General features: G+C 34.1%; 1 protein-coding gene across 3 annotated transcripts in view; it reads left to right on the top strand.

The window, feature by feature from the left end:
* Positions 1–13,215, top strand: part of GPR158 (G protein-coupled receptor 158) — a 434,263-nt gene that overhangs the window by 396,414 nt on the left and 24,634 nt on the right. For all 3 annotated transcript variants that reach the window (XM_088025524.1, XM_088025523.1, XM_088025522.1), the window contains one exon: positions 10,971–11,209. In XM_088025524.1, coding sequence (XP_087881650.1) covers positions 10,971–11,209 — 239 coding nt within the window. The remainder of the gene's footprint in view (positions 1–10,970; positions 11,210–13,215) is intronic.

Raw genomic sequence — 13,215 nt, 5'->3', positions numbered from 1 at the left:
CCAGGTGCCGCTCAGTTGCAATTTTAATAGGGAATGCATTTCAGTCTCTGGACTGACTTGAATCTGTAGATCAATTTAGGAAGTATTGCCATCTTAGCAATATTATATCTTCTGATCCCATGAGCACAGAATGTCTTTCCATTTCTTTAGGTTTCCTTCAGTTTCTTTCAGTGTTGTTTTATAGATTTCAGCATACACATCTTTTACTTCCTTGGTTAAATTTACCCCTGGGTATTTTACTCATTTCCATGATATAATAAATGGAATTGTTTACTCAAGTTCTTTTTTGGATCACTAGTATACAGAAACAAAAGTAATTTTTTATATGTTGAACTTGTATCCTACAACTTTACTAAATTCGTTTTTTAGCTCAAATTATCTGTGTGTGTGTGTGTGTGTATTCTTTAGGGTTTTTTATGTTTAAGATCATGTCATCTACTAATAGAGATAGCTCTACTAATCGAGACAGCTCTGTTGCAGTATGAATACCTGTTATTTCTTTTTCTCAACTAATTGCCATGGCTAGAATTTCTGGTATAGTGATGTGTAGAGTGGTGAGAACAACATTGTTGTCTTGTTTGTGATATTTGGGGGAAAGATTTCGGCTTTTCACCATTGAGTATGATAATAGCTGTGAGTTTTTCATAAAATCCCGATAAGAATCAAGTTGAAGAAGTTACCTTCTACAGCTAGTTATTGATGTTGTTATCATGAAAGAGTGTTGGATTTTTGTCAAATGCTTTTTTCTGCATAAATTAAGATGGTCATATTTTCTTCTTCATTCTATTAATATGGTATGGTTTTTTTCTTCATTCTATTAAAATGGTATATTATATTGATTGATTTTTGTGTGTTGACCACTTTGCATTCCCAGGATAAATCCCACTTGGTCATAGTATATAACCCTTTAATATGCTTTTGAATTTGTTTTGCTAGTAATTTGCTTAGCAATTTTGCATGTCTATTCATAAGAGATATTGGTCTGTAATTTTTTTCTTGTGATGTCTTTTTTTTTAAAGATTTTATTTATTTAGAGAGAGAGCATGCAAGCATGCAAGTGGGGACAGTGGGGGAGAGGGAGAGAAAGAATCCCAAGCAGGCTCCACTCTCAGTGCAGAGCCTGATCTCCCAACCCTGAGATCATGACTTGAGCCAAAATCGAATCAGACACTTAACGGACTGAACCACCCAGGCACCCCTATTGTGATGTTTTTATCTGGCTTTGGAGTCAAAGTAATGCTGGTCTCATAAAATAATTACAAATGTGTTTTTTCATCTTCTATTTTTAGAAGAGTTTGAGAAGAATTGGTGTTAATTCTTCTTTAAATATTTGGTAGAATTCACTGGTGAAGCCATCTGGTCCTGATCTTTTTTTTTTTTTTTTTTTTTTTTACTGAAAAGCTTTCAATTATTGGTTCAATCTCTTTGCTTATTACAGGTGTTTGGAGATATCCGACTTCTTCTTGAGTCAGTGTAGGCAATTTGTGTGTTTCTAGGAATTAGTCCATTCCATTTAGGTTATCTAATTTTTTGGTATACAGCTGTTCATAGTATTCTCTTATAATCCTTTTAATTCTGTAAAGTTGCTAGTAATGTCTTCTCTTGCATTCCTGATTCTAGTAATATGAATTTTTCCCTCTTTTCCTTGTCAGAGTAACTAAAAGTTTGTCAATTTTGTTTATCCTTTTAAAGAACCAACTGTGGTTTGCTTATTGTCTCTATTGTTTTTCTATTACTCATTTCATCTTATTCCACTCTAATATTTATTATTTCCTTCCCTCAGCTTTCTTTGGATTTAGTTTGCTTTTTATTTTCTAATTTCTTACAGTGGAAGGTTATTGATTTGATATATTTCTTCTCTGTTGAATACAGGCGTTAGCAGTTATAAATTTCCCTCTAAACATTGCATTTGCTAAAACTCATAAGCTTTGGTATGTTGTTTTCATTTTGATTTATCTCAGATTATTTTCTAATTTCTTATGTGATTTCTTGTTTAACTGATTGGTTGTTTAAGAATGTGCCATTTAATTTCCACGTATTTGTTAATTTTTTTAGATTTCCTTCTGTTACTGATTTCTAATGTCAATCCACTGTGGTCAGAGAAGATACTTTGTATGATTTTAATTTTTTCAATTTATTATGACTTGTTTTGTGGCCTGATTTGTATCTCTCTTGAAGAATGTTCTCTCTGCACTTGAGAAAAATGTGTAATCTGCTATTGTTGGGTGGAGTGTTCTATATATGTCTGTTAGATCTAGGTGATTCATGATGTTGTTGAAACCCTCGATTTTCTTATTGTCTGTCTAAATACTCTATCCATTATTGAAATCAGGGTATTGAAGTCTCCAACGATTATTGTAGGACTAACTCTATTTCTCTCTTCAATTCTGTATTTGCTTCATGCATTTTGAGACTCTGATGTTTGGTGCATATGTATTTACAAATGTTAATACTTTGATGGATTGACAATTTTATAATTATGTCTTTCTTTGCCTCTTTTAACAAATTTTGCCTTAAAGTATTTTTTATCTGATATTAACATAGGAATCCCAGCTCTCTTTTGGTCACTATTTGCATGGGATATCTTTTTCCATTGTTTCAGTTTAACCTATTTGTTTCTTTGGGTTTAAAATGAATCTCTTGTAGACAACATACAGCTGGATCTAGTTAAAAATCTATTCTGCCATCTCTACCTTTTAGTTGGAGAATTTAACCAATTTACATTTAATGTAATGACTCATAAGGAAGGACGTACTTCTGTCATTCTGGTACTTGTTTTTATATATCTTTTTTATTTGTATTCCTCAGCTCCTCCATTACTGCCTGCTCTTATGATAAATCAATGTTTTCTAATTCCCCATTTTTATTCCATTTTCATTTTTTACTATATATGGTTATTTTCTTAATGGTTGCCCTTAGGATTAACAATTAACATTCTAACTATATAATAACCTAGTTTAAATTAATACCAACTTAGTTTCAGTAATACAAAAACTTTGCCATATATTACTCTGCCCTCCCTTTTACACTGTTAGTGTCACAAATTATAATCTTTCAACATTATGTGCCCAACAACGTAGATTTATACTTATTACTTTATACAGTTGTCTTTTAAATTATAAGAAAAAAAAGAAGAGTTACAGACCAAAAATACATTAATACTGACTTTTATATTTATTTCTATGGTTACCTTTACCAATGTTCTTCATTATTTCATGTGCATTTCAGATACTGTCTAGTGTCTTTCATTTCAGCCTGAAGGACTTCCTTTAGTATTTCTTGTAGATCTATTAGTGATGAACTCTCTCAATTTTATTTATCTGGAATATCTTAATTTTTCCTTCATTTTTGAAAGACAGTTTTGCCAAATATAGAACTTTGTTGACATTTTTTTTTCATTTAGCATTTTGAATATGTTATCCCACTGCCCTCTGACTTCCATGGCTTCTGATAAGAGACTAGATCTTAATCTTACTAAGAATCCCTTGTATATAGTGGGTACTTTTCTCAGGGTGCTTTCAAGAATTTCTCTTTGTCTTAGCTTTCAACACTTTAATTATAATGTGTCTTAATGTGAGTCTCTTTGAGTTTATCTTACTTTGATTATTTGAGCTTCTTGAATATGTAAATTTAAGTCTGTTGTGAAATTTGGGAAGTTTCAGTCATTTTTTCTTCAGATGTTCCTTCTGGCTTTTTTCTCTCCTGTCTTTCTGGAGCTCCCATTTTGCAAATCTTGATATTCTTAATAGTGTACCACAGGTCTCTTAGGCTCTGTTCATTATTCTTCATTTTATTTTCATTTCTGCTTCTCACACTGTATAATCTCAATTGACCTATATTCAAATTTACTGACTCTTCTACATGGTCAAATCTGCAGTTAAATCCTTTCAGTGAATTTTCCATTTCAGTTATTATACTTTTCAACTCCAGAATTTCTATTTGGTTCCTTTGTATAATTTCTATCTATTTATGATATTCTTTATTTGGTGAAACATCATTCTTTCTTTAGTTCTTTGTACATGGTTTTCTTTAGCTTTTTGACCATATTTAATATAGTTAAAGTCTTTGTCTAGTAAGTACAATGCCTGGGCTTCCTCAGAGACAGTTTCCATTAATTTCTTTTTTTTTTTAATATGGGCCACACACTCTTGTTTCTTTGCATGTTTCTTTTTTTTTCTTTTTTGAAAACTGGACATTTTTAATATTATAATGTTGTGAATCTGGAATCAGATTCTTCATCCTCCCCAGCATTTATTGTTCTTCCTGGGGGTAGTTGCCGCTGTTTGTTTGCTTACTGGCTTTTCTGAACTAATTCTGTAATATCCATATCCTTTGTTATATATAGCCACTGAAGTCTCTGTTCTGTTGGCTTAGTGATGAGCTAGTGATTTAACAGAGATTTCCTTAAAGCCTTGAACAAATAAAACCTTTTTAAATTTTCTTATTTTTTGTACATGGACTTTGCGTGTGTATGTGCATGTTGGGACTTGCCTTCAGCACTCAGTCAAACACTTTATAACTTTGCCTTAAACTTTACTTCCTGCTTGTGCAGTGTCTCAGTTCAGCAAGATATGAACGTTTAAGGCCTTCTTAGATCTTTTATGAGCATTTTTCAGCTTTCCAGATGCCTGGGAATATATGGAAGCTTTTCAAAGCCCCTTTTGCCCAGAAGATCTCATTCCCCAGCCTTTCTTCCTTTTTGTTTAGTCTGTTGTTTGTCCTAACCATTATCCCTTGTTCCAGGTAGCATCAACCAATCCATTTGCCTTTAAATGTTTTAGTCAGATGACCCCCAGGTAGCTACCTCAGCCTTGGGAGGGTTCCCAGTTGGGTGAAATAAAGCAAGCCCTTTGATGTGCAAGTCAAAACTACAATAAGATATCACCTCACACCTGTCAGAATGGCTAAAATCAAAAACACAAGAGAACAAATATTGGCAAGGATGTAAAAAGAAACCATCATGCACTATTGGTGGGAATGCTAACTGGTACAGCTACTGTGGAAAACAGTATGGAGATTCCTCAAAAAATTAAAAATAGAATTACCCTATGATCTAGTAATCACACTATTGGGTACTTACCCAAAAAAAAAAAAAAAATACAAAAACAGTAATTCAGAGGGATACATGCACCCCTAATTGCAGCATTTTTTAAAATAGCCAAATTATGGAAGCAACCCAAGTGTCCATCAATAGATGAATGGATACAGAAGATACACACATACACAATGGAATATTATTCAGCCATAAAAAGAATAAAATCTTACCATTTGCAATGACATGGGTGGAGCTAAAGAGTATAACGCTAAGCAAAATAAGTCAATCAGAGACACAAATGCCATATGAATTCACTCATATGTAGAATTTAAGAAACAAAATAAATGAGCAAAGGAAAAAAAGAGAGAGAGACAGACAAACCAAGAAACAGACTCAACTCTAGGAAACAAACTGATGGAGAGGAGGAGGGTGGGAGGATGGGTGAAATAGGTGGTGGGATTAAAGAGTACACCAGTCATGATGAGCACTGAGTAATGTATAGACTTGTTGAATCACTGTATTGTACACCTGAAACTAATATAACACTTCATGTTAATTATACTGGAATTAAAAAAAGAGAAAGGCAGACCCTTTGAACTAGTCTTCCAGGGAGCTGCCAGAAAGGTCAAAATGAGCAACCACAATTTTTTAAGAATAAGGTCCATTGTGTTTGCCTAGTACTAGTTACCTGTCCTGAGAATGCAAGGTGTTGTCTTCAAGTTCACCACTGAGCTGGGGAATGGGAAATAGGACACTGGGTAGAAAAGTATGTTAAAATGTCACAAAACTCTTTTACTCAGATTCAGCTGTTTTTGTCTTGGTTAAGCATCCCCCTGTTTGCTATAAGCTTTTGATTCTTTTTCAGGGTTCCAAAAAAGTTGATTATAATAATTTTTGCCACTTTATTCATTGCTTTTATGGATGGATGGACTTATGGGATTCTTTATTCCACTATTTTTGCTGATACCATTTCCCAAAACCATTATATTTTAATTGCCTATTCATTTATGTTTACTAAATTATAATGAGCCTGAGAGCAGGTAGATACTGCATTTGCATTTCTAATAAGTTTACAGATGATGTTGTTGATAATGGTTTGGGAACCACTGGCCTAGAGCAAGCAACATCTAAACTGAGCCATGAAAGAATAGGTAGGAATTAGCTAAATTAGGTGTTGATATTGTTGTGGGGGGAGGAGCAGTAAGGAAAGCTGAGGGCAAAGGTTCAGACAGAGGACACCTGCATATGTCCACAGGGACCTGCAGGTCTGTAGGAAAGGGAGAGTGAAGAGATGAGGCTGCCAAGGCAAGGGAGAACCAATATTCAAAGGCATTTAAAGGCCTTTTACCATACTAAGGAGCTAGGATTTGGGTGGAGGGCCACTGAAAGAATATAAACAGGGAGCAACATAATCAGAAGTGATCATTGTGGCTTCAGTGTAGCGTGTGGGTTGAAGGTGGGCAAGACCAATAAGTAGACTAATTAGGAAGCTACTGTAAAAGCAGGTTGATGACCAAGAGCTATATAGTGGCAATGAAAATGGAGAAAAAGAAAGACTTGAAAGATATTGAAGAGGCAGAAATTAAATTCCTGAAGCCTCATTTCATGTCTGGAATGTAGGTGAGGGAGAAAAATTAAAGTTTGTTCCTAGGTTTCTGCTTTGATCAGTTAAGTGGTACTAGTCACTCAGACAGGTAACACAGGAGCAAAGAAGCCTGGAGGAGCAAGGAATGGAGAGAGGGATGATTTACATTGGGGAGCTGCTGATGTCCAGTAGGTCACTGAGTAGAGAGATTTTGAGCTCAGGAGAGAGATCTAAACTAAGACCTAGATTTGGGACTTGCCAGTCCGTCGATCACTGAAACAGGGGAGTAGATGGAATTCCCTGGGTACAATATGTGGAGCAAGAAATAGATCTAGATGGCTACACTTAGGAGATCCTTGAGAAACACTACCACTTAAGGGGAAACCTGGTGAAAAGGAATCTGCATTAGAGACTACAAAGTTGCTGACAGAGGAACAGGAAGAAAATCGAGGACATGACAGAATGGAAGCCAAGTGCATTAGCCATGCTGAAAGGTGGAAATCAAGTAAAATTAGGAATAACAATATCAATTAGATATTTGAAGAAAGTAATTGATAACCTAAGTACAAATCCTGACAGTGGAGTTTCACAAGTTCAAACCAGAAATGCATGGGAAGTGAAAAGTAGAGGCAGGTAATATAGTGACAGCCAATTCATGGGTTGCCCTTTTCATTGTTTCAACATGACTGCTATGAATTTATCTACTATTAATAATGAAAACTGAATATATTTTTTAAATACGCCTTTTTATATTAAATTCTGGAAATTTCTTGCAGTCTTCTTGTATATGTTACTGCTTTCCTTCAGAAATAGTGAGACCTTCTGAACAGATGGGTAGCCTGAAGATATTTCTCTGAAAAAAAAAATAGTAGAAAAAGTAACCTAAGAAGTTTAATGATTGTATTTTTTCCTACAGCTGTATTTCATATAAGTGTATATCTAATGATTTCCCTTTTAGAAGTTGGTTTCTAGGGAATGAACCATATAAACTAACAAGAGCTTGTCTTTTAAAGATATGGCAGAATTTTCTCATTTTATTTTAAGGCAATGCTAGAAAAATGCATCTTATTCCATTATACCAAAACCAATATCCTGAAATGCTTAGATTGAGGTACGGAGTTGTGTTAGTGTGTTTCCCAGGATTCAAAAACCATTTAAAATCAATAACGGGAGATTCATGAGGGCTTTTGCTTTGGTTTTTCCTCTCTGGAAATGAGGTTATGGGATCTGTGACAATCTTGAATTCTCAGACTATATAATAAATACCCAGAGGGTCACCTGGAAAACATGAAAATTTCTGATAATTTAGAATTGGGATTTATTGACTAAAAGATTACCAAACCAGGATCATACAGATTTCCTCTGCAAAATGCAGCTTATATTTCCTGCTCTGTATTTTGTTATGTGATTTCCTTCAGCTAGAATATCTCCTTATATCTTCTTCACTATCCTCCATTTCTACTGGTATCCATCAAAGTCTAGATTAAATACCACCTATTCTGTTATGTTACTAGACTTACTAGGTACATACAACATAGAATATATGCTGTTTTATATGGCAGTTATTTGCACACTTATTTCTAGTTAAATCGTAAGCTTCTAGAACTATATCTTATTCCCCCGTGTTGCCTAGCATGATACCCAGCATATGATTGTCACTATATAAATATTCATTTATTATACTTATATGTCAGGTATTAAAATTGTGTCTAGAATTAAAAGAATTCCCTTTTTTTCTGCCTAGCCAAAAAATAGAAGACCATAAAAAGGGGCAAAATTTCCTCTTTTGAGTTCCTAGTCATTCAAAATTTAGAATTCATCCAGGTATAAGCAGAAACAAATATGTGTACCTAGTGGCTGCAAGTTTCTCCTACAGAAAATAAGATTGGCACAAGCAAAAACATTAATTTGTTTTAAAATTTCTCTTATTTCTAAGGGTTCTCTGAATATTTTGATCTGCTAATTATGATAGAAGGCTTCTTATAGGATTAGTCATTGGTCAATAAGTTGATAAGCTTGTTTAAAGCAGAAAGGCATTAAAGAAGTGTATTAGAGGCTATAATTTAAAACACACAAATAATCATTTACCAATATTTTTTAAAGGTTTATTTATTTTAGAGGGAGGGAGAGAAAGAGAGAGATAGCACGAGGTGGGGAGGGGCAGGAGAGGGAGATAAATCCTCAAGCAGACTCTGCAATGAGCATGGAGCCCCATGGAGCCCCATGGACCCTGAGATCATGACATGAGCCAAAATCAGGAGTCAACGCTTACCCAACTGAGCCAACCAGGTGCCCCTCATTTACCAATATTTTTGAGAAAAGGCCCCTTCTTTGACTATGTGTCTGGTATTTGGAGTGCACTCTTCTCTTTCTAACATAAATTACTGTAATGCATTATCTACTGTTCACAATGCTGGTTCTTAAATGAGTGTAATTCTAAAGATTTTTGAAGTAATCTGAGTATAGACTCTTTCTAGATTTTTATATTTATTGACCACCCCAAGTTTATTTAATGACTCACCTACATGGAGTCTTTCCAAAGCATTCAAGATAGATTTTATACAAATAAGTCTCCTTTTGTTTCACAGTCATATGTAATTATTTTATTTATAATTTAGTTAAATTGTGTAAGGTGATAACAATGGGCACAATTTGGGGACAAATACAACTGATTCTTAACAAGTAGCAATTCAGCTGGTTGGAGCAGAAATGTTTGAGGCATACTAGACAGGTGCAAGTTAGCTGCCAGTGCTGGAATTTAGCATGACATGGGCAGTACTACTGTGTTTTACATAGAATGGAGAATAACTGTTAATCTGGTGAACTACTTAAATGGAGAGTAAAGAGATCTTCTACTATACTCCTATATTATATCTTTCTGACATTGTTCCAAAGAAAAGTTAAGGGGTAGGTATTTTATTCAGAATTAAATATCTTCATCCTGTGTGTTAGCTGAAGGACAATGGGGTTAAAGGTATAGGGGAGGGGCGCCTGGGAGGCTCAGTCATTAAGCGTCTGCCTTAGGCTCAGGTCATGGTCCCAGGGTCCTGGGATCAAGCCCCACATCGAGCCCCGCATCGAGCCCAGCATCGGGCTCCCTGCTCAGCGGGAAGCCTGCTTCTCCCTCTTCCACTCCCCCTGCTTGTGTTCCCTCTCTCGCTGTGTCTCTCTCTGTCAAATAAATAAAGCTTTAAAAAAAAAAAAAAACTCAGGTTAAAAAAAAAGGTATAGGGGAAAGAAGGATAAAAAAAATCTGCTAAAAAAATAACTTTCTTTGCTCGATGTGTTGATTCAGGAAGAGCTACCAAAGGTCTATAGAGAGAGAAAAAATAGTATAATACCATCTAGGCTATTTCAAGTGTGTATGTTTCATTTCTGGATTTATAATGATTTTTATGAAGAATTCATAGGAATACTTCATAAAAAAATTTTTGGTGAAAGTGAGACTGAGGAGGGAATAGAAAAGTTGGGAAAATAAATTTATTTTTGCCTTTTGGAAATTGATTATGGATAGTATCATGAGCCACTCACTTTTGTGACATAAAATATCAGAATGAGAGTGGGGAGTTAACTCAGCTAAGAATATTCTGGAGATAAAATTATAGAAAAGGGTAGGAGGAAGGACCTCTGTAGTAGGGTTAGATTTTGTCTTCACACAATAACTAAGATGGAACCGTTCTTAGATATCACTTAATCCAGCTATTCATTTGAATTACACAGAAAAAAAATTTTTTAATCAATTTCTTATAGGTCATCCTAATCCTCTTAATATGGAGATCTTAATTCAGTTACTCTAGTATTTAAATCTCTCTCTCATTGTTTTCATATTTATTTCATTATTATTTTTGGTAATGTGATAATTACAAAGGGAGGTCATTTAGAATATTTTCAGAAAATACCTTTCATATTATTCTACTGTAAAAAATAACTGGTTCAAGGAAATTTTTGACTTAGTATAATATTGTGAAACCGACTACTCATTTTCAGGACTATTTTTGATCCCTCAGAAACCCTGTTTGAGCCAGCTTGCCTATGGATCTTTTTTTTTTTTTTTTAAGATCTTAAGCATGTTCCTTAAAATATTAAGACACATTCAAAAGAATTCCATCCTATACAAATCTATTGACTCACTGGCATCTAATGTAGGATATTTGTTTTGCTTTTGGAAGATAAAAACTAGAATAAAATTAAGTGAAAATATAAGCAATACTGTTTCTGGGTTTTTTCCATGTTAAAATTCTGCTTAAGTAGGTTTTTGGTGTGTTTCATTTTCACCTAGAAAAGTAAAATATTATGGAGTTTTTCTGAGTGTTAAGTTTGCCTTCACATTTTGATGTTTTGCTTTTCCAGGGTTTTGAAGGTGTTTCTTTCACGAACAGCCCAGCGGATTCCATATATGACTGGTGGACGGGTCATGAGGATGCTTGCAGTAATGCTTCTGGTAGTATTCTGGTTTCTTGTTGGCTGGACTTCGTCTGTTTGCCAGAATTTGGAGAGGCAGATTTCACTTATTGGCCAAGGGCAAACATCTGATCACCTCATCTTCAATATGTGCCTCATTGAGCGCTGGGATTACATGACAGCAGTCGGTATGTGGTCACCTGGTTTGTGTGGATGGCTTGTCCTTTCTCCAGTGGCATTAAAATAGACTTCTTTAGAAGCCTTACCACACCCTTCCACAAAACTGAAAGGAATTTCACCTAATGTGGTTTGGGTAAAACAATGTTATGAAAAGGACAGTAATGACATGTGAAATGCATACTTTTTCTGAGTTTCCATTCTTTTTCAAAGGTATGTAGCTTTGTAGCTTTGTTGAGAAAATGTAATCAAGTAAATCAGGAAGGAGAAATGCAGCAAATAAGAGCAACTTCTTCATACAAAGAGACTTTCTGTTTTGCATCTTATCAATGTGTTCCCATTTGATTAACAATAGCTATTCTCTTGATTTATTTCTTTAGTTGAGAGAAAAAAAGGAAACATACTGGTATTTTTTATATAGTTTTGGTCCTGTGATATTTCAGACTTGGGATCCAGGGCACTCTTTGTGTAGAGATTTTCCCTGCAAACTTTTTAACTAATCTATCATTCTTCTAAAGATAATTTATTAGGAATTCTCTGGAGGTCCAGTATTACACAAAAATGAAGTCATGCTCCTTGGGATTAGTTAGAAAGAGTTCTGTGACTGAGAAACTGGAAAACTTGGGGGAATCACATGACAACTTAGGCCAGAAGCAAAGGTTTTTCTAGTACCCTGGTTTTGTGAAAAATGAGGAAGAGAAATCAATAGGAATTTTTCTGTTGTTAACATTAGGCTATTTTAAGCCAGGCCTCTAAAGATACAAAAAATAATGAAAAATTTTTATTATTTTGTTGTCATTCCCTTCAGTAAACCACAGAACAAATCTTATTTTTTATTTGGCAGATGTCAAAAATAAACACATGAGTCTAATTCCTATTTTCTGTCTCCCCCACATTTGGCAATTGTTTGTTGAATATTCACATTTAGTATTTTGCTAGAAGTTAATAAAAGGTATATTTAGTTTATAATTCAAATGTAATATTTTTCTGGGCGAGATATTTTAGGAATTTTATTGGCCTGATATCTATAATAATAAAGCAATGTGGGTATGTAAAAGGAATGATTATAATGATTATATGTGAAGCCAACCGTCATTATTTTGATCAATATCAAAGAAGATGTCAAAAATATCAGTAGATATAAATATCAGAAGATAAAACATAGAACTAATCTGATTCTGACTTTAGTATAGATATGAAAAGTAAATAAATTGTATAGATACAAAATTTCTACTCAATAGAAACCTCTAACATTATTTTACATTGTTCAATCCAAATTAACCAAACTAGGAAAAGTCACTTTCCCATATTACTGTGAAGACAAAAGCCCACTGTATTTCTTTTCTGTTTTATAATACTCAAAATATATGATGAAGCATCACTGGGTAAGAATAAACAAGCAGAAAACATGGCCTATTTCCCTAGCCTTTTTTTTTTTTTTTTATTTTGTACACCTTGGTTGTGAGATATATTTAACGCCTTTTAAAAATTTCTTTTACACTCTGAAGGAAATCACATTCATGATCTCTGACTTCTATGTAGAGATAAATAGGAATACATAGCTGACAGTAACCTGCAATTTATTTTATATAAACTTTCTTTATATAGAAGTAAAAGTTTCATATTATAAACAAGACTCACTGAGTATCATTTCTCTAGTACTGTGTTGAACACTTTGCAGGAGACATAAAATGTATAAAATTTTTGTTCCTCTCATCAGGTAGCTTACTATTGGTTTATATAAATGGGAATTGTTAAAAATTATTAAAAAACAAAATTATGTATTAAAGACTCTTGGTAAAATAGTAGTTCAATAAAGGAAGACAACAGTTTGGACCAGAACCCAGGAATCCTTAAAGAGAAGTTCTTTGAGCCATGGGTAACAGGTTATTGTACAGAGAACATTCTCTTGAATAGGAATAATGGTGGAAGTGGATGGAAATTATATGAAATGTGAAGGAAATGCCCAGCTTTAAAAGAAGATTATGTTGGACTACATTGTGATTAATTTTGGATA

This window comes from Eumetopias jubatus, unplaced genomic scaffold (genome assembly GCF_037043125.1).
Source record: "Eumetopias jubatus isolate StellerSeaLion01/CBP00866 unplaced genomic scaffold, mEumJub1_p1.0 scaffold_8, whole genome shotgun sequence".
NCBI lineage: Eukaryota > Metazoa > Chordata > Mammalia > Carnivora > Otariidae > Eumetopias > Eumetopias jubatus.
Note: the sequence above shows the minus strand (reverse complement) of the source record. Positions and strands in the feature narration are given on the sequence as shown.